This window comes from Coccomyxa subellipsoidea (assembly GCF_000258705.1).
Source record: "Coccomyxa subellipsoidea C-169, whole genome shotgun sequence".
In the NCBI taxonomy this organism is placed as follows: Eukaryota; Viridiplantae; Chlorophyta; class Trebouxiophyceae; family Coccomyxaceae; genus Coccomyxa; species Coccomyxa subellipsoidea.
Window position 1 is genome coordinate 868,856 of NW_005178024.1, and position 19,359 is coordinate 888,214.

General features: G+C 54.0%; 5 protein-coding genes across 5 annotated transcripts; 3 read left to right on the forward strand and 2 right to left on the reverse strand.

The window, feature by feature from the left end:
* Positions 1-81: 81 nt before the first annotated feature.
* Positions 82-4,033, reverse strand: COCSUDRAFT_58692 (RCC1/BLIP-II; the record flags this gene model as incomplete). The annotated part of the gene is made up of 10 exons (XM_005643891.1): positions 82-291; positions 546-776; positions 991-1,085; positions 1,354-1,594; positions 1,786-1,962; positions 2,164-2,384; positions 2,608-2,766; positions 3,039-3,242; positions 3,538-3,786; positions 4,024-4,033. The coding sequence occupies 10 exons, from the start codon at positions 4,031-4,033 to the stop codon at positions 82-84; spliced, it is 1,797 nt and encodes a 598-aa protein (XP_005643948.1).
* Positions 4,034-4,355: 322 nt separating this feature from the next.
* On the forward strand, positions 4,356-5,314 carry COCSUDRAFT_19769 (DUF393-domain-containing protein; the record flags this gene model as incomplete). The annotated part of the gene is made up of 4 exons (XM_005643892.1): positions 4,356-4,564; positions 4,668-4,764; positions 4,909-5,085; positions 5,228-5,314. The coding sequence occupies 4 exons, from the start codon at positions 4,356-4,358 to the stop codon at positions 5,312-5,314; spliced, it is 570 nt and encodes a 189-aa protein (XP_005643949.1).
* A 977-nt stretch (positions 5,315-6,291) lies between these two features.
* COCSUDRAFT_48936 (hypothetical protein) lies at positions 6,292-9,950 on the forward strand (the record flags this gene model as incomplete). The annotated part of the gene is made up of 9 exons (XM_005643893.1): positions 6,292-6,416; positions 6,597-7,030; positions 7,115-7,203; positions 7,322-7,382; positions 7,601-7,714; positions 8,000-8,167; positions 8,598-8,786; positions 9,178-9,330; positions 9,657-9,950. The coding sequence occupies exons 1-9, from the start codon at positions 6,368-6,370 to the stop codon at positions 9,948-9,950; spliced, it is 1,551 nt and encodes a 516-aa protein (XP_005643950.1). The 5' UTR covers positions 6,292-6,367.
* Positions 9,951-10,428: 478 nt separating this feature from the next.
* COCSUDRAFT_48937 (RCC1/BLIP-II) lies at positions 10,429-14,244 on the reverse strand (the record flags this gene model as incomplete). Its single annotated transcript, XM_005643894.1, has 8 exons — positions 13,952-14,244; positions 13,733-13,848; positions 13,517-13,618; positions 12,098-12,154; positions 11,768-11,966; positions 11,560-11,636; positions 10,987-11,199; positions 10,429-10,773 (listed from the first exon to the last, which is right to left on the reverse strand). The coding sequence occupies exons 1-8, from the start codon at positions 14,157-14,159 to the stop codon at positions 10,429-10,431; spliced, it is 1,317 nt and encodes a 438-aa protein (XP_005643951.1). The 5' UTR covers positions 14,160-14,244.
* A 246-nt stretch (positions 14,245-14,490) lies between these two features.
* Positions 14,491-17,131, forward strand: COCSUDRAFT_67882 (hypothetical protein; the record flags this gene model as incomplete). Its single annotated transcript, XM_005643895.1, has 12 exons — positions 14,491-14,664; positions 14,765-14,839; positions 14,954-14,991; positions 15,083-15,161; positions 15,277-15,339; positions 15,433-15,489; positions 15,628-15,684; positions 15,813-15,899; positions 16,126-16,215; positions 16,329-16,432; positions 16,676-16,836; positions 17,115-17,131. Exons 1-12 carry the CDS (start codon positions 14,617-14,619, stop codon positions 17,129-17,131), a joined length of 876 nt encoding a protein of 291 aa, XP_005643952.1. The 5' UTR covers positions 14,491-14,616.
* Between the last annotated feature and the right edge of the window lie 2,228 nt (positions 17,132-19,359).

The following is a 19,359-nucleotide window of genomic DNA, read 5'->3' on the forward strand; positions in this document are numbered from 1 at the left end:
ACATCACAGCCCCATTCTGTTCTTTTCCCACGGAATTGAAGCACAGCGGCATTGTGCATATAACAGCTACAAGACAGGAATTTAGGGATGTCTGTGAAGAAACCCGCCTATGCCGGAGGCGTCGGCGTTGATGGGGCTCTGCAGGAGCGCGAAGATGGCGCGGGGAGCCAGCAGTGAGTCGCGCGAGCTGGCGCCGGCGTTTGGCCGCGGCGCCGACAGGTGCTGCGCGAGGCCGTCCAGCAGGCGGCTGCAGGCGCTGCCCAGCGTGGCCACCAATTCTGTGCTGTACACCTGCACCCGAATATGAATCTATAATCGAATCTGCGCGCTTATCCGGCAGGTTCCAAGTTCCACAAGTGAGGATGGCACCCTCTCCAGCCGATGCCAGACCATCCGGCTGAAGCAGCATTGCCCAACACAGAAGTTTTCTGTATTTCAGGGTCTGTTTTGAAGTTTCCCACAGTAGATGACCTCATCAAAGGCTCATTGAGTGGTAGAAGCTATGATGGGAGCAGATCGCAGATGTCAAAGTGCTTTGTGCGCACCTTCAGGAGGGCAGTGTAGAGGGCGCTCATGAAGGTGAGGTCCAGGCCGTGATCCTGCGCGGTGCTGGCGGGGCCGCCACGATTCTGCGTTTCGGCCGCCGCCGCCGCCGCCGCGTCCGCATCGGCATTGCCGTCGATAGAGTTTGCGAGGGAGTGCTGCACCTCAAAGGTGGCCAGCATTACTGCTGGTGATGAGAAGACATCCTCCACTGCCTGGCTCAACATCTGCACCTGCAGCAAAAACATCAAATAAAAGAGTGTCAAAGTGACACTGTGACTAGATATATTCATCCCTTCGTATCTCTGCATCCTCTGTCACACAATCTGGCATGCAACAAGCTCGTTGCAGAGTAATACATATTTATGGTGGTTGCCTGACTCAAGGTCAGCTAGTAGGAATGGCAGGCTGGGGGTAAGGGGTGCAGTTCTGAGAGGGCCTGCGCACCTCTCTCCTGGTTGCTGAGGGCCCGGTGGCGGCCTCCGCATAGTGCAGCAGGTCGGGCGGCATCTGCAGCGTCATCATGCAGCTCCTGCAGGGCCCTGTTCCCGCGCATACCAACCCTCGTGAAAAAATTCAAATCTATCTTCAAACTAGCTTCCAGCCAACAGACACCCTCATGCAGACCTGCCTGACCCCTGTATAATTCCGCAACACAACTCTGCTTGCACCCACTCTTTTCATTTTGTAGGTGACAACAGCTCTATTGGACCCCCTTGAGGCCTGCTTTCCTGCCGTGCGGCACAAGGGGACAAGACTATCAACAGACCCCTTTCTCGGGAGAATTGCAGAAAAGAATGGGGCCTGCACCTGAGGTCCTGCGCTGGAGGCCGCCATTCTGCAGGCCACTGGACTCATCTAGGACGGCAATGGAATGGTCTCCGGCCGCCACGGCGAATCGCATGGGCAGGCCGGGCAGCCCAGGCACGCGTGTGGGCAGGGCCACGCTGGGCACGCTCTGCAGCGCCAGCTGGCCCTCGTCATTGGCGCCGGCGCCCCACAGCTGCTCCCCAGGGCTCACGAAGAAGCTGTGGCGCGCCCCCGCGCTGACCTGGACGCCACATCAAATGCAACTGCCACATCAGCAGAGACAGCGGGCACGAATCGCGTGAATCGTGATGGGTTTCTTGCTGCTGACGTGAGGATGATCCTTGCCAGGAAAGAAGAGTGGCATTTGGAGGTTTGAAATGTTGCTCAGGCTTTGTGTTTGTAAGGCAAGTGTCGGCAAGTAGAATGGCTGACCTGACGGATGGACTGATCAGCTAGGGAGTCCACCCTGCTGGGGCTGCACAGGCATCCATTGAGGGCCTCAGAGCCCAGATTACTCCCCTGGCCCAGCTGCCCACTGCTGTGCAGCCCCCAGGTGTACACCTCTCCCCACCGCGTCAGTGCTATGCAATGGTGGTCCCCACATGCCACCTGTGCAGAAACCATCCAAGTGAGCGAATCTAGGGGGTGTCTAGGGGGTGTCACAAATCAAAGATTGGGGCCTCGAGCTCATGGCAAGCACCACAGCAAGCAACTTGTAACAGCGAATGCCCTGAGCCCTGAGATATTCACCAGGCATCACTACCTACACAATGTGGCCGCCGAGTAAGACAGAGGACCCGGGATCTGCACCTGCACAGCCTGTTCAATTCCCGGCACAGGCTGCGGCAGAAATGCATTTCCAAATTCGCCGTTGCCGAGCTGGCCGTACTTGTTGCGGCCCCAAGTGAATACTCTGCCGCTCAGACTGACCGCCGCGCTGAAATACTCCCCGGCAGCAATGCTGACAATTGCCTCGGGCCACAGCGCCTGCACCAGCGTTGGCTTTGCCCTGTTGTTCACGTCCCCGTGGCCTGCGCAGCCAACAAGCTACTGAGGCTGCATGCTCGCAATTGCACTGTCAGGACACGGTAGCGACAAATGCTCTGCATTACTCCAAACTAAGATGTAGATTGCTGACTGCTGGTCAAAGTTGCACTTGAGAATATGCTCATCTATTGCACGCATTGCAAATGCAGGGCCAGGTTATGGTTTAAGATAGGGCTGTCCAAGGGCATGACTGGGGTAACGGCGCACCCAGGGCTCCAAAGCTGCCCTCTCCAAAGGAGTACACCTGGCCGCTTGAGGTGAGCGCGAGCGAGTGCGTGGCACCCGCCGCCACCCTGGCAAAGTGCGCCCCCCGTATGCGCTTCAGCACGCGCGGCTGCGCTGCGCTCGCCCCCACTTCCCCAGTCCCTGCCACACACCCATGCACCCATAATTATCCAAACTTCAAACAAACGCCGTTGTGACAGTAAAAGGCTACCCTGTTGTCACGTCACAGCATGGCAGACTGATATTTCTTAGGGCGAGCTTTGCTGCTGCAGCAACTTGTGGAACCATATCCCACAAGCTTGATGCAAGCAGATCTCTAGAGGCTAGGTGCGTCTGCAAACAAGCTGCAAATGACAGCCGCCAAGATTTTGCCCCTCCACGCCCTGCGGTATAGGCAATATAAAAGTGCTCACCAAGCTGCCCGTACTCGTTGCTGCCCCAGGCAGCCAGGTGGCCGTTGTCCACAACAGCCAGCATGTGCCCCTGCCCGCACGCCACGCCGTGCACGTTGTTCATCTCAAGTGCGCTCACGCGGATCGGCTCCAGAGCAACTTCTCTCCCCTTCACCCCCAGCTGCCTCGCATCGTTGGAGCCTGTCGTGTACAGCTCTCCGTCCCCTGCCCACGCACACCGCAGGGTTGTCAGTGTGATCCCACTGGGACAGACAGGTGCTAGGTGACTTTGTTTTGAGGCATGCATGCCGCCATGCTCAGCTGGGCGTGGCTGGCACTCCTCTGTCTCCTGCCTCATGTGTGTGTCCATCATGACACCTGAGCGGCACTTGATCAGGCCTTGCTTGACAGGCTGTTGGCAGAGTGGTTCGGTGCTGAAGGGTGCCCATGTCCAAGGCTCGAGGTCGGCAAGGGGTCAGCTGGGCGGGTGATGCCGTGTAGCAGGGGGCCAGGCGCGCACTGGTGACAAAGGCGCTGTTGTAGCTGCCGCCAGCAGCGTGCACCACATCCTTGCCCTGCAGCGCCTGCACTGGCTCGGGAGCTGTGCTATTCTGGTCCCGGCCGCTGCCTGTCTGGCCCAGGTCTGATCTGCCCCACGTGTACAGCGAAGACACCGCAGGCGGGAGCTCAGGCAGCGCCCAGGACAGCTGCCTCTCCATGCCATCCGCCTCCATCGGTTCTGAAGGTGTGGGCGGCCTGCTGTCCTCACCTGACATCACACCATCATCGCCATGCCTTATCATAGCATCCGATCTGACGTTGCAAGTCACTAAACTATGTTACTTTCAACGTTGGAGTGAACAACTTGAGGAAGCTGAAGCCGCTGGCACGATCCAAGTATATTGCCAAAAGCTGCAATGACTAACCTTGGAAGCATTCATAAGATACTGCTGCACTTCAGACATCCACGCGATCAAACAAGCTCATAGTCTTCTTGCGCTCTCACCTGCTTCCATCAAGGTCTGTTGGATCCTAGAATAGCAATATAGTATGCAGCAACAGGCCCGCGATCCGAAGCGATCGTGCTTCAAATAGACTCTTCCACTTCAAAGATAATATAAGTGCGTAATATTATGATGTTTGATGCAATAGAGAAGATCGTCCTGCCACAGGTGTTCAGTGGGCCACAGCTGCTTTGATATGACGTAAGCGTGACGTGCCTGCCACCTCAAAACGATTCATGTTGGTTTCGGATGCCTATCTGTGCAGCATTTTGTTCTTCAGATCTGTTTAAGAGATTGCATGAGCATTCTTGCTGCACCGTCTCAGATTGACCACATGCAGGCAGCAAGTTCTTTTTCGCGCCCATCTGGTTCTGTGCATTGTGGGCCAGGTTCCTGCCGGTCACAATTCACACAGAAACGTCCAGTATTAGCTACAAGGAAGACGCTGAGCTGCACCAATAGGACAGCTGCATCGTCATCAGCATCGGCACCGTTTGCGACAGACAAGCGCCCCATCATCTTGTTCGATGGTGTCTGCAATTTGTGCGTTTCCATGAATTTATTATCGTCATAACTTCTAAGTGCTCTCTACTCCGAATCACTCAACATCAGATGGACGCAATGTATCACCATTGTTGTCTTACAGGTGCCATGGAGGGGTGGATTTTGCCCTCAAGAACGACTCAAAGGCCAATCTACGATTTGCTGCGTTACAGAGCGACACGGGAAAGAGGTTGCTGCAGGTAAGATTGATGCCAGCCATGCTCTTCCACCTCATGTCCTGCTGTATGTGGTCTCCCCAGACTGTCGAATATGGTCGAGCAGCAGTGACACTCCTGATGATCCCACCAAAGGAAGTGCAAACATGTTGTCTGTGGATGCAGTAGAGGTGTGGAAGGCGACCGGATGACATATCATCCATAGTGCTGGTGGAACAAAATGCGTGCTACATCAAGTCAGAGGCAATCTTGAGGATAGCCAAGCGGCTGAGTGCGCCATACCCAGCTTTGGCACAAGTCCTTTTCCCTCTGCCCGGCTTTTTCAGGGATCTTGTGTACGACCGGGTGAGCCCCTTCATGTCAAATGTATTGGGGAGAGCAATCACAGAGTACCATCATTGCAAGCGTCATACTGGATGCCAAGAAACTTTTACATGTGCATACTCAGTATGACTACAGTGCATGAGAACTACTTGGATGCGTGCAGATTGCGGACAGCAGGTACAACATATTCGGCAAGAAGGACATGTGCCAGCTCACAAACGAAGACTATGCAGACCGGTTTGTTGTCTGACCAAAAGGACATTACTAATGATTAATAGCCATCACAATGAAGCCTCCTCTTCTGGTTTTTTCATGTAGATGGGCTACATACTGCTTCAAGGGAGCCTGCATGCTGAGAATGGTCTGCCATAACAGTTGTAGGACAACCTGTACATGTACCGCATGTCTGAGCCTCAGAATTTTGAGCCTGCCTCAACTTCTCTGAGGAGCGGGTGATGTGATGCATCTGCTGTAGTAGGCCTGGTGCGAGTTTTGCTGAATTGCAGATGCTCCGCGAGAGTGCTGTTCAAGTTGAATGGGGGACCTCATCCGAACACATGGTATCTTGATGCAACGCATTGAGAGAGTCAATTGTCGCACGTCACCATTATATAAGACAGGGTGCAGAGGCGCCGGCCTGCCAGTGGTCCCGGGGGCGCCCGACAATTGTTGCTACGAATCGTTCTTTTTTGATGTAATCTTATAAGATGATCTACGGTAGGTAGACGATCTATCCTAGAAGGCCCGGCCTTCAATAACTTATGCTTGAAGCCTGACAATATTTACGAATTACTAATTAGGCAGTAACTAGTTGCTGTCGTTGCCACGTTGGGGTCCATGGATGAAGCTCCGGCCCACGTCCGGCCATGTTTGGCCCGCCGGGACCGGTACTGTGCGGTACCGCGTACTCAGGCTAGCCGCGCGGGCTCAGCGCTGAGACCGCGCGCCGCCGCCGCGGTGCCGGCCACTGGCTGGCAGCCAGCAATTGCATGCAGGTGCTATATAAATGTCATCACTGACAAGAGCTCTCGGCCAGGTGGACGAGGAAACAGTTGGAAATTGTAATGACCAAGGGGATCCCATGCCATGCTTTTGGAGAGTCTTCCAAAAGCCACCAGGCTTTACCAGGTATTCGCGGGGGATTCAGCAATCGCCAACGATTTGCCCGGCGAATGCTTTCCAAGGATTGTCCTTCACAGATACTGGGAATTTGAGATATTCAGAGCAAGAAACAAGAACATCAATCACAGCTCCTACAATTATCAAGCAGTAGCGAATATCTTGCGTCTCTGCATGAAGGACAATGGCCCGCTCTCATTTGCTGGCTGTTCTTAAAAGATCTCGTTTAATAGGTGAGGTTCTATCCGTTGGATGTGCTGATTGCAAAAATGCACTATAAAAAATTAACTCTGCTCCAGCGGGATTGCGTCGTCTTCCACCCGACAATGTGTATATGTCGTGTATCGCAGTCTTCAAGAGATGCGGGAAGATGAGGGCTCTTCTTTATTTATGACACTTGCTGTGCTGTGCAGTCCATATTCCAGGATCACAGCAGAGTTATTCGGCCAATATCAGCACAAGTGCGAGCAAGGAGCTTACCTCCTTATTGGGCTTCCCTGCCAGCACTTGGCCCTATGCCAGTGCTGTCGTGCGTGAGCTCCTTGGCGGTGGACGTAGCCAGCAGAAAACCTCTTCAGCTGATTCAGTGGCAGATGGCGTTGCTCAATCAACAATCAGTACAGTCACAGCAGAAGCCAGGCAGCCGAACAGTGACCTAGCACGGCTATTGCAAATCGGTGAGAGCTCACCAGCAAACAGGAAGGAGCTGGCTAGGCAAGTCGTGGTGCCGCTTCAGCGCCTCTGCCCGCAGCTGGAGTACCTCTCACCTAACGAAATCACACAGCTGGTGGCTGTACTGGGACACCTTCAAGTCAAGGATTCCCTCGTTGACATCGTCCTGGAAGCGGTGCGCTGCGCTCTACACTTCCATGTACAGCGAATAAAAGCATCAAGAAAAGCCTTCTTACGACTGTGTATCTTGGTGGTGCAGGTGAGCGACATAGTCGCCGACTCTGTGCAGCAGTACAAAGCGCCACAGCTTGCCACCATCTGTGGAGCTTATGTGCAGCTGGAACACAGGTACTGCAGGCTAAAGCTTTTTATGCCTGAACCAAGCAAGTGTTGTAAGTGGCTTAGGACAGCAGATCCACATTTTGCAGTTATCAATGATGAAGTCTTGCGGATTTTGCGAGTGCAGGGGCTCTGGCTACACCATGCTTTTAGACGCCATCGTGGGCCAAGTGTTGCGCAGTTTCAAGGTGGGCTCCCTCATCATCTCTCTCCTGCAGATGTGTTCTCCTTCTACCTGCTCCCTCCACAGGCCTGGCGGACATGAGTTGCAGATCTTGCCCTCCATCAGGTCCATTAGCCCTGCTCAGCGCTGTGCCAGATCGGCAACGACCCTTTCAAACACCTCAAAGTTGACGCAAGAACACATTTTCGGGAGGTCATCGTACGTGGATGGCCACGTGTGCAGGACTTGGATGCTAGCGGCCTGGTGAGCCTCACGCATGCACTGGCGGAGACGGAGCACGACTCGGAGGGGACGGGGAAACTGCTCAAGGCGATAGCGGCGGGCGCGCTGGACCTGGTGCTCCCCCATTACTAGAGCACCCACTTACATAGTCTACATGCTGACATGTTACTTTTTCATCTTGGGGAAGCATGAAACACCTCTCCCTGCTGCGGCTCGATCTACACCTGCCCACTTGGCAGACACTCGAGCGCTGCCAGCACCCACAAATGGGGTAATTTTTGCACAAATTGCCTTGCTTGTCATGGCCCCACTGACATGGCCCCACATGGTCATCTGTGGCGCTGAGGACCAAAGAAGTATAAACAAACAGGCCTTACAAAAATCCCTCCGCTGTCACAGGTGCCCACGTTCAGCCCGGGACAGCTGGCGTCGCTGCTGGCCTCCTTCTCGCACCTGCGCCATTATGACGAGCCGATGTACCGCGTCATCTCGCGGCAGGCTGCGCCCACCGTGGCCGCGCTCGAGCCACAGCAGCGCTCCGACCTCCTCCACGCCCTGGCCGTCGTTGTGCGCGCCGTTCTTACCTTTGCTCCATGGAACCGTTTTTCAAAGCTATGTGTGATTGCTGCTTTCTGCTTGGGATGGCTGCCGGTGAGCCCCTGAGAGGATTGGTCCATGGTTGGTTTGAAAGATGAGTTTTGTGGCTTTTTTTGTTAGAGGGCCATACAGTATATGGTCCTGCCTGTGTGTGATGCCACAAAAGGATCGATTTGTGACACGAAGAATAAGCCAGTACCCTCCTTTGGGCTCACTGACGCCACCACCCAGGCGTTGACTTGTTGGTCACGGCCAGCGAGCATGGCTGGCATCAGACGGCGTTGCCGGGGTGGTCCAGCCACGGCCTCACTGAGATTACCCCTGCCAACAAATACACCTTTCTGTGGGGTGTAAATTTAGGGTCGAATAGTGCTGTGACGGTGGGGGCTGGGAAATGCAGGGGCATGATGAGCCAGAGCTGGTGGCGGCGCTAAGGGACCATTTGCTGGAGGACGCGGGGCAGCTGTCAGGGTGCGCGCTGTGCGACGTGCTGTGGTCCCTGGCTGTGCTGGACCAGCTCTCCCCGGACGCCTTCCGGCGCATGTGCGCCCGGCTCGAGCAGCTGCCTCTGGGAGCCTTCGAGCCTGAGGTATATTCCGCTGCCAGTCCTTGCTTTCGTTCTACCAAGAACTGCCTGAGCCGCAGGAATTATTGAGCCGGATCCTGCTCATTTTGCTCACAGTTCTCTAGTATAATTCCGATATGGGATCCTGCGAGTGGTGCTGGAGATCCTTCCTGATGTTCTTGGGGACTGATAAGTACGGCTGGTTGTGGCTGGTTGAGTACAAATAGTGGGCACCACGCAGCCTGCAAGATTCGTTGAAAAGTAATTCCTGGTCCATTTGTTCACCAGGCAGAGCTGTTGCACTTTGGCTCTGCAGTGTCTGGGAAATCCATCAAGGGGATGCCGAGCACCACGATGAGATGCGCCCCTTGGTCTAAATTATGAGCTTGAGCACGGTGTGAGCATGTGCGCGCAGAACTTCCAGCAGCTGTACCAGGTGCAGCGGATGGTGCAGGCGGCCAGCCAGGACCCACTCACCGTCCAGCTGCCGACATGGATCTGGGCTTATGCAGCCAGCGCCTGGCAGGACCGGCTTTTCGCAGAGAGCAACTTCACGCCCTTGCAGCAGGTGCGCCCTAGAGACCTGTTCCCTTGATAATTTCAATACAGCGCGACTGCTGCTCACCCTGTTGCCTCATGACCAAGGCAGAACAGCATAGGGGCACAAGCCTCGGCAACATGTCTGGTTCAACACCTCTGGCCCCTCAAACCCAGATCACCCTCTGTTTGTTGTGCTCTATCCTGCCGCATGTCTCTGAAGACGGGGATGCTAAAGACAAGCCTGGCTCGATGCGGAGTTGCTGGCTTCACACGAATTTTGCATGGACAGTAGAGAGAGAAAAGGGTTATATGGGTCACGAGGGAGCCTGACAAAAACTTGTGAGCTGTGGGCAGAGCATCTGCCGAACCCTGGCGGACCTGGGCGTGTGGCACGAGGAGAAGTTCCTGCAGAACATGACGTCCGCGATCCTGCTGCGTGACAAGGTGGCGATCCATCCTGAGGGCCCCACCCTCTACAGCAGCTCCTGGCCCAGGCGGCCGCTCGGGGAAACGCTGGCAGTCAGGCGCACTCTCACACGGCACGGCTGGACCGTGGTGCCCCTGGCCAAGCACGAGTGGATGGCCTTGGCCTCCCACAAGCGCGCAGCGTACCTGAGGAAGCTGCTGGATGATGCGGGCGCCGGGTGAGTCAGGGCAGCATGAGTAAGCAGGGCCGGGCTGCTGGGAGCTGCCGGGTGTGACTTTTGCAAGGGTGGATTTATAATGGCAGCGTTGTTGTGACAAACAGTGCATAAATGCAGTCCCGGACCAGCTGATGGCAAAACGCTCTAAATGTTTGCTACTGCATTTTGTTGTTGACTTTGCACTTTATTGTTTGGTCGGTTCTCTGTGTGTTTGATGTACTCAGACGCGAACGAAGGAACTGCTTGTGGGCATAGCCAGTGCTGGCACGTGAAGTAACACTATGAAAAGCATGCTCCTTGTGAGTACTTGTCTGCATGCATGGGTTGCAGGAATTGAACGCAGTGTCTTTGTTTAAGACTATCAATCATAGGGCGTAGTACCTGCCAGTGTCAGAATCGCATTACTTGCACTGCAAGTCTTGCAGAGACCCTCAACTGCAAGATCCGTAAGGGTGATCTATATGGCATGCGCAAGAATTCCATCAGGTAGAAGTCAATACCAGGCTGTGGTCATGACCGCACACAACATCCTTGATACTAAGGCCTTCAATATCTTGCACGAGCTGCGGCTCAAACACACTTTGCGATGATCCCAATCCTAGCCTGCCGTTCTGGCCATTTCCAAAAGCATACAGCGCATTATTCCTACCGCGGGTCTCACTGGACTGCTGAGTGTCTGCACCCGCAGCTGTTGTGGCTATGAGGCTGTGCACTCTGCCAGCTGCAAGCCTTGCATGTGTGTTTAATGGCAGTCCAGGAACGCTCACAGGCGCGAGCAGCGTCTCGGGATGCCCTGCAAGACCGTGCTTCCAACCCCACACAACCACCTGCACACCACAGCCCATCTCAACTTGAGATTCTCAACACATCAACCACTGCTGTTTAAACTTTGCTGCAGCCTCAAGCAGCAAGACACACAGCAAATGTGCAGTGCAACAGGCACCCAGCATGCAGTGCATGGGCAAGTGATGGTCATCAAATTGCCAGAAATAGACAAAAAATTATATTGCCTCCGGGCTGGTCCAACTAGTTGTGCACACCTTTCCATCATGGGTGACTGCCAGACAATGTCCCAAGCCAGCGGCAATGCGCTGAAGTCTCATGGGAGCGCCGTCCTCCCCACGCACAACCCAGTCTTCCGGTCCATGCTCAGACACTGATGGCCGCCCCAGCTGGCCCAGCGAGTTGTCTCCAAAGGTGTACAGTGTCCCATCCCTGGCCAGCACCAGGGATGAGTCTAGCGAGCAGCAAACCTGCAGCAGTCAGGTGCAGATCATAGTTCAGGCCAGGCTCGAGCCGCACAAGTTATGGTTCTTTGGAATGCCCAATGGATCAAATGCGCATGGTCATGGCAATATCCGCGCCTCAGAGAAGTCACACCTGCTTTGCCTTGATGCCTTTCAATGCTTCCACACGTCGTGGTGACCACACGCAGCTGTCCAGAGCCTCTTGCTCAGCCATCTGCGCGCCACTGCTCAGCCATGCAGCCCTCCTTACAGAGAATTGCATGCAGGTACAGGGACAACAACAAGCGATGACGCGGGGGTCTGAAGCATCATATACAGTTGATCAAATTCAACACAGCTGGCGCGCAGTGCTGGCCGAGAGTTGACCTGTGCGCTGCCGCCATCAAGCAGGTTCCCCAGCCTGTTTCCTGATGGAAAGCCCCATGACAGCACTTCGCCATCCTCTGCACCCGCACAAAGCTTCCTTTTTGACTGACACAGATAGATTGGGGGGGAAATCTGCAGCAGCACAGTCTTCAGAGAACGAGTGGCAACCTCGTCAAGGCAAGCAGATGTAAGACAGAAAGGTGGGCACCTGTCAAGGCCAGGGCGTGACCCCATCCGCAGCCCACTGCTGCTATGCCCTCCACTCCTGGGATCCTCTCTGGGGTGTCAGCAGCACTTCTGCCCTCACCGAGCCCCAGCTGGCCCCTCTTGCTCTTGCCAAAGCTGTACAGCGCACCATCAGCACCCACTGCAATGCTCGCCACTCCTGATGCTGCACAGCCGATCACCTGCATTCCAACTTGGATCTCTCATGCACTCATTCTCCAGTAGTCGCATCTGGGCCATGCTTGTGTCACAAGATCCAGCATTGAGGCATGCAAGCACATGGTTTTACACCAAGGTGTTCACAGGCACCCACCTTCGTGGCAATGTCTGTCACAAGGCCAGATTTAATGCTGACGCCGAAGGGGGCATCCTCATCAGCATGCGCCCGCCCCAGCTGCTGTTCATTGTTCCGCCTGATGCACTTGTCAAGGCATTTGTCAAGGGGCAGTCATGCACAGTCTTATCAGCTTCTGACGTATTGAATCGATCTGGTATGGATCTGTATTGTTGCCTAGTGGGAAGCTGTCTCACGATTGCTTTCCCAAAGGTAAGAGGTGGTTGCCTACCCCCAGCTGAACAGCTGCCCTTCAGATGTCCATGCTAGGCTGTGATAATGCCCTGCTGAGACGCCCACAACATCCTCTGACAAGATCACTTGTTCTGGGGAGTAGCTGTCTGCTGTCGAGTCACAACCCAATGCCCCCTACACAATAGCCTCTGGACACTCAGATCAAAGACACGGCATTATTGATCGAGGATCGACCTTTCAACAGTATTGATCAAGACGAGCCTGCAATCACGATCTCCATACCTGAGATCCGTTGCCAAATGCATAAAGAGAATTTGAGACCTGCTCTCCATGCAGGGTGCGTCTTCCCAAGCAGCCTGATTGAGCGTGAGATATACTCCTCAAAGTGCGTAAGATATGTCTAGAAAGCATCGTGACATAGCTGATCAGGGGCTTTGAGCCCAATCGTGACGCTATTCGTCTCGAGTAACCTGCAAGATGTGCTTGACTAGTAAGTTACTAGGCACATTGCACAAGCACAAGTGCGTCTAGTGACATTTATATACCGAAAGATGATTATGGTGTGCATGTAGATTAGTCAGGTAAAAGTATCCTGGAATTCCATCGGCATCACTGAAACCCTGGACCATTCGGGCACTGCTCTGCTCATGACTCACAAGGCCTGACTTGCAATGCCTGGCATCAATTGATATATAATGGGTGCAAACAGAGAGCTCAAATCTTTCTTATTGCAAATGTTTCCATTGCCTACGCGTAAGTGCCCAGCCTGCTCTAGAAGATGACAACATTGATCAATCTGATCAGCTTTGACCAAGTTGGTACCGGCACGCCCATGCTTGGCGCCATTCGCTAGAAGTAATGCTTCTGATTACATGAGCGCTATGCTTCAGAATGTGCATAAACCCAAGCGGGAACTCAGACACGCCCGGCAATCTGGTCAAAGAACCACCATGTCAGTGTCATGGTCAATCTCTCAGTCGCGTGCATCTCTCTTTTTGGATGGAAGCTTTCACATCAGCAATACACAAACCCGGAAGACCTCCAGAGAACTTGTCATCAATACTACAGCTCCTGTCTAGACTGCTGCGTGGCTCTCAAGGAAGCGAAGTAGAAATGCTGCAGCAAGGGCAGCTGAGGGAGCCAGAGCGCCCACAGAACATAGACCAAAATAGCAGGACACACGACCCCATTGATCCATCCCACCAGGGCGGCAGCTGTGCTGCCGTTCAGCTGATGCAACCCCTCCTTGAGGCCTGCTGCCTCTACAATGCTGTTGGGTATTGCCCCGAGCATCTTTGAAGGATGCTGCGCAGCATCATGGGTGTCCCTTAGGAGCAAATTCCAGGTCCCCAGCAATGCGGCCATGGCAATGCTGGATGTCGCAGCTGCGGCTGCAAACAGGCGGATGTACCACTGCACCCTGTAGAAGTGCTGCTCAAAGCTGTGGAAGAGCCTGGGGTCGCACTCCTGCTGACACCGGTAGGCCAGCAGGTGTGCAGAGAGCACAATGAATCCCAGCTTTGTAGCCCACAGACCTGCACATGAGAAGCAATAACTCTCAGATAGCTTTAGTTGTGGATGACAAGGTGATCGCTGTTCTGGACAAAGCTGTTGGCGATCCTGCATACAGTGGCCCACCTAGGTCTCGCCAGTGTTTTCTCAGAAGCAGATTTTTCGATCGCCACGAGAGCTCTCCATAGTAGATGAGAAACAATGCCGCTGAAACGGTGCGCACTGCACTAATAAAAAGATAGGTGATCACAGCTTCCCTAGGCATCCCCAGAAGGGTTGTGACCACTTCCTTATGTTGCATGCCCAGCGCTGTTGCTCCCAAGAGTGCAAACATTGTAATGTATAGTTATCAATTGACAACTCTTATCTGCATCCTTGCTCGCCTACAAAAAGCCCTGCAACTTGTCATATGAACATCCTGTAGTTTCCCCGATTTGTATTTAATCCGATACAGATGAAAACTTGTCTTTCAGACAAGAAAATCATGGTTGTTGTGCAAAGGGTTTGCTCAAGGGGACTGTCTGGAACTGGTGGATGCAGGAAGCTCGGGACATCCAAGGACGACCAAGAAGTCCAGTCAGCTTATGACCCTCTGGGTGAATTGGCGCGGATCAGCCGTGTTTCTTTCTGGGAAGACATGAACAATCACTTTTGGCGTGCGTTCTCTACATCATAGAAGATTTTGCGACTTCCACAACCCAAATCTGCTACCTAAAGCCATATCTTGCTGGGTTCTGTACTTGCATCCTGTTGGGGCCTCAATCTATCTTGGCTGAAGAAGCGAGAGCGCGATGGTTTTGGCACTCGCTATACATACAGTGGGAACTGTTTCTGCAAAGGTGTGACTATACTGCGTCAATGCATTGCAGATGGCTGCACTCGCTACTTTTGCACAAACTATCTGATGAATACCAGTTTGCTGAATGGGAAATTGTGCAGGTGCCCTTTGCAATTGTGGCCCTTTTGGACCATGTTCGTCAGAAGAAGCTCCCCCCAGAGCTCAAATGTCGTCAGGTGCCAGATCCTTACCGAGCCTGCCTTGGACTTTCCTGAAGCTATGCTGATGCGTAATATGTCTGGATCCTTGAGGCTGGAAAGAGTTACAATATCCTGGCATGTGCTCGACAGGTGTTTCCAACGTCTGGCCTCAGATCAACAAGCCTGTGGTAAGATCTCGGTTCATACAGAACAGATGCTTATATCCAGACCTGGCACATCTGCGCTGGGGAAAGTCGCTGATGACTGCTTCATATACAGGGATACTACGGATATCGAAACGCTACAGCTCTGGCTCGATGAGTTCCTGGATGCTGACTGCACAAATGAAGTCTTTGAGGTAGGACCAAACCCAAGTCATGCATCAGCAAAAGGGCATCAGGCAGCATTGACTTGCAGCACGCTGCAGGTTTTCAATACATTGCATTATGACTTGCCTTTCTTTCCTCCTCCAGGTGCAAGAGGACTTTGCTTTCGGCATTTCTGCAGAGTTGACAAGGCTCCGCACCGCTGAGAAGGTGCAAGTCACCTTGTGCTGTTAATATGAAGTTATACAATTACTGATAATGTTGATATTAAATGCACAAATTAAGCAATATTGTGCTGCACAGGTGAGCGCAGCTGTCAGCGAGCGCACCAAGTCAGCGGCTGCAGTGGCGAGCCAGCAGGCAAGAAAATTGCAGTTTTCCACCCAGTCCTGAGGTTCAAGCCAATACAACATCGTCTGTGCAATGTTGTCCATACAAGACCCACTCCATGTGCGCCAGTGGGTGCTGCAACGGCTGACAGCAGTTTGTTGGTGGCAGATGACGGATCTGGATGCCAAGTACCGGGTGTCACAGCAGGCAGCTTCAGCCGTTCAGGTAGCTGCAAAGACTGCCATCAATGCTGCAGAACTCTCTCATTCCTTCTGAGATGCCAAACCTGTTCTACGGCCGACAAAACACAACCAAACCTACAGAAATTGACTTGAAATTGCATCCCTGCGCAGGCTGCCAGGGAAGCCAGCAGGGTGGCTGGCACCCGCCTGGCCACAGGCTTCGGCAAAGTGCATGCCAGAGCGATGGAGAACCAGCAGGTACTCATTTCTTATCAGAAGCCTGTTGTATCTGTTGCGATCATTCCTATCAAAATGCCTATCTACCATGGACTGTCCATGGAGCTTCGTTACTACTGATACGCCTGTGTACAATTCATTGTTCATGGAGCTTCGGTGCCTTATGTACCTTTGATTCCCTTGACACCCAAGAATGGTCCTGAACCGTCATCGAGCAGGCAGTCTGAGCGGAACTCATTGTGCGCAGATCTCCGCGGCCGCCACAGAGATCAACGCACGCTGGAAGCGCCTGGGCGCGACAGTGCCCTTCTTCAACAGGAGCCCCTCCAGCAGCCAGGTATTTGCATTCGTGCCGTGAGTAAGCAAGATAGATTACTACTAGCGAGGAAAGGTTGTGTACATCATGTACAGAAGCTTGAGCGAACTCACTAGCCCTACATTGCATTGCAGGGCGGGTCCCCCTTGACTCACGGCACCAACCCCAACTTCAAGGAGCCCACCAGCCATGCAGCGCCCCCCACCTCCAGCGCTGCCCATGCCCAACCTGGGAAGAGGTCGGTGCTGGGACAATGAAATGTATTGCCCAAGGAAACCTGACCCCACTGTGTCGTTTTCCCAATCATTGCAAGCCTGCTCAGAAAGACAGATCACTCAGGGAGCCGGCCTGAAGCTGTGCAACAAGCAGACAAAAGAAGTATTAGTCCTCTATATCAGCAAGTCTGGACCAGGAAACTTCATCTTGCACGTTTGATTTCAGATACACATTTGATTTTTTGGGGGTCTGTGTGGTGCTGCAGTGAGGAGGGAACGCCTACTGCCGTGGCCAGGCCTCAGGCATCGAGGGCCGCGTCCGCGTCGCCGGCCGCCAGCCCGGCCAAGCCGCCTCCGGCGCAGGCAGCCGCCCCTCCGAGCGTAGCGCCAAAGCCGGAGGCCGGCAAGCGGGACGTCTTCACCCTCGGTATGCTGCTCAAGGCCGCCCATGCATTTCTTGGCGCTCTCGCGGCCTTGTGTGTCCTGCAATCTGTCTTGGTTTCATCTCCACACAAAGAAGGTTATGAGCCTGTTATTGCCTTGTATACTCGGCATTGTGTCTAAATCTAATCTCGACAGAAAGAAGGTTTCAAGCCTGAACTGCTGCTGGCGGTGAGGGGTTTTGTCGTCTGGAGCCTCCGTGGGTTCCTGAGAAGTCACATTTGTGTTGATGGGGTCACTGATGTGCCCTGTGCTACAATGCAGATGACGCGGATGTCTGAAGGACTGATCTGGCTGGGAGGAGCCATGCTGCCGGCATTATGTGTATAGCTGTACCCCCATACGCAGTCTCGGGCAGGACGCACCGGGTGTCTTATACCTGAGAGTCTGACACTCTAGAGGGGCATGTACTGCAGCAGCGTGCGTGCTGTTGCGTCCCGGCAAGACATATCTGGATGTAAATTGTTGTCCCCGGGGCGTGCTGCGATGTATATATGTTATTCAAGTTGATGTCCAGGAGGTTTCTGATCTGGGGGACTAACATATCTGGAATCTGGCGGGTTCTTCATATTTGCCTGCACATTGTGCCGCGCAGACATGTTGATTGATGCATCGGGGATCCGGTCACTGATGCATGGCATTTCTTTCCAATGGTGTTCGTCCTTCACGCTTTGCACTTCATGTTTCCTTTGAATCCAGTAAAGTCTTGCCGGAGGCGGCCTCGAGAGCTCACGGAGACCCTTAATGTGGATTTGCACTGCAGCAGATCTAGATTTTGCAGCTTCAAAGCACGATGTCATGATCATCATGATCTTTCATCATTGTATCATGAATGATCAACTTGATGTGATTCCGAATCACATGAGTCAATCCAAGTTGGTGTGCATCACGGATAGTGATCATCAATTGCCGGCACCGCAATTGTGGCAAGGCCCTAGGGTGCACACAGAGGGGCCCGGGATGTGTCACTAGGCGTGTTGTGCATGAGATCTCCGCGTCTGTGGTGTGCAGAGTGTGCATGTGATTCCCAGAATTTGCGAATGTCCATATATTTGAGCCCCCAAAAAGTCTACCTGTCCCACGCCACGAGTTTCGCTGACTTGGCAAATAGTGATTCGTCAAGAAGTTATTCTGCCTTGGTCAGTGCTGAGCTGGCCTCCGCCAATGGCGGCGTCAATCACGGACAGTTTTCCATGTTGCATTTCGTGCGATTCAGGGCGTGAAACTTCGCTTCGTTTAGTGTCAGAGAGTGCTTGCTAGGGTGGACAGAGCTCAGGGTGCTTCGAGGTGTCTGCACTGACCAAGTGGCAACCACCTTGTACCACACTGGCATTGTCCACTAGGGGTTGGGGTCGGGGCAGGAGACGTCCCGTGGTGCCGGAGAGGACCGGAAACTGACGCCTTTGACAGCAGTACTGGGCGGTCATGGGTGCAATTCGTCAGTGACTGGGGCCGGCAGGGGCTCTCCATCAAGGCCTCTTTCCAGGGGGTTCGAACAGGGGGACATGCTGCTTTCTGTGGGAGCTTCTTCCTCCCTCGTGGCGCAGCACGGCATGAATCAGAGCGCGCCTTGGTTGTATTCCAAGACCTCGGCGCCGGTGCCAGCCTTCCTGCGCCAGAACAGCACGGTGTCCTCGGGTGGGTCGGTCCTTCCCGTCACGATTTGGAATCGGTCGTTTGTCCTTGTGACCAGGTCAACGGTTGGAAATGCCAGATTCCATTTCCAGCCATCCCATCAGCTTGCAAGATCAGTGTAGAATCGCACAGGCTTCTTGATTGTCCGGTGGCTGTGCATTTTGGGCTCAGCATGCCTCTGCGCTGTCTTCAGGGTCATATTTCCACGCGAACTCAGAGGAGATGCAGCACGTCGAGAAGGAGGAAGCCCTCGTCAGGGCCATCTGCAATGTGTTCGACAGCGAGTCCGAATCCGAAGACTCTGTGGACACCTTGGGCCAGAGGCAGGCTTCCAAGAGACGACGTTGTTGTTCCCAGGTGAGGCTGCATGCCCATGCTGCCCGATCTGAACCGAGCCGACCTCAACCTGGCGGTCCTGTACCTCCTCGCGGCCCTTCTGTACGCAATTAAAGGCCGAGAATGTTGTCCTGCACGGGTTTCAAGAACCCTAGGTTGCTCCTCAACTCGGATGCAGGAATCGGAGTTACTCATGGCCTGACAGGTTGTGGTTACCCTGCAGGCGGGTGCGTCTGCGGGTCCCGAGGGCTCGGAAAGCAGCACCCAGAGCGAGGGGAGCGTGGCCTGGGGACTGCTGAGTCAAACTTCCGGCGGTCCACGGAACTCATGCTTCTCCCAGGTGGGCATATTTTTCTGAGCGATCCCTTGGTGCTCGACGACGGGAACGGGCCTCGTACACTTCTGTTCGACACATGTGTGTCATTTTCCTTCAAAAGTATTATTGCTGGCGTAGGATACCAGCGCGTCGGGGTCCCAGAGGATTACGAGCAGCTCATGCAGCCTGAGGGGCAGCGAGGCGGGTGAGGAGCAGCGCAGC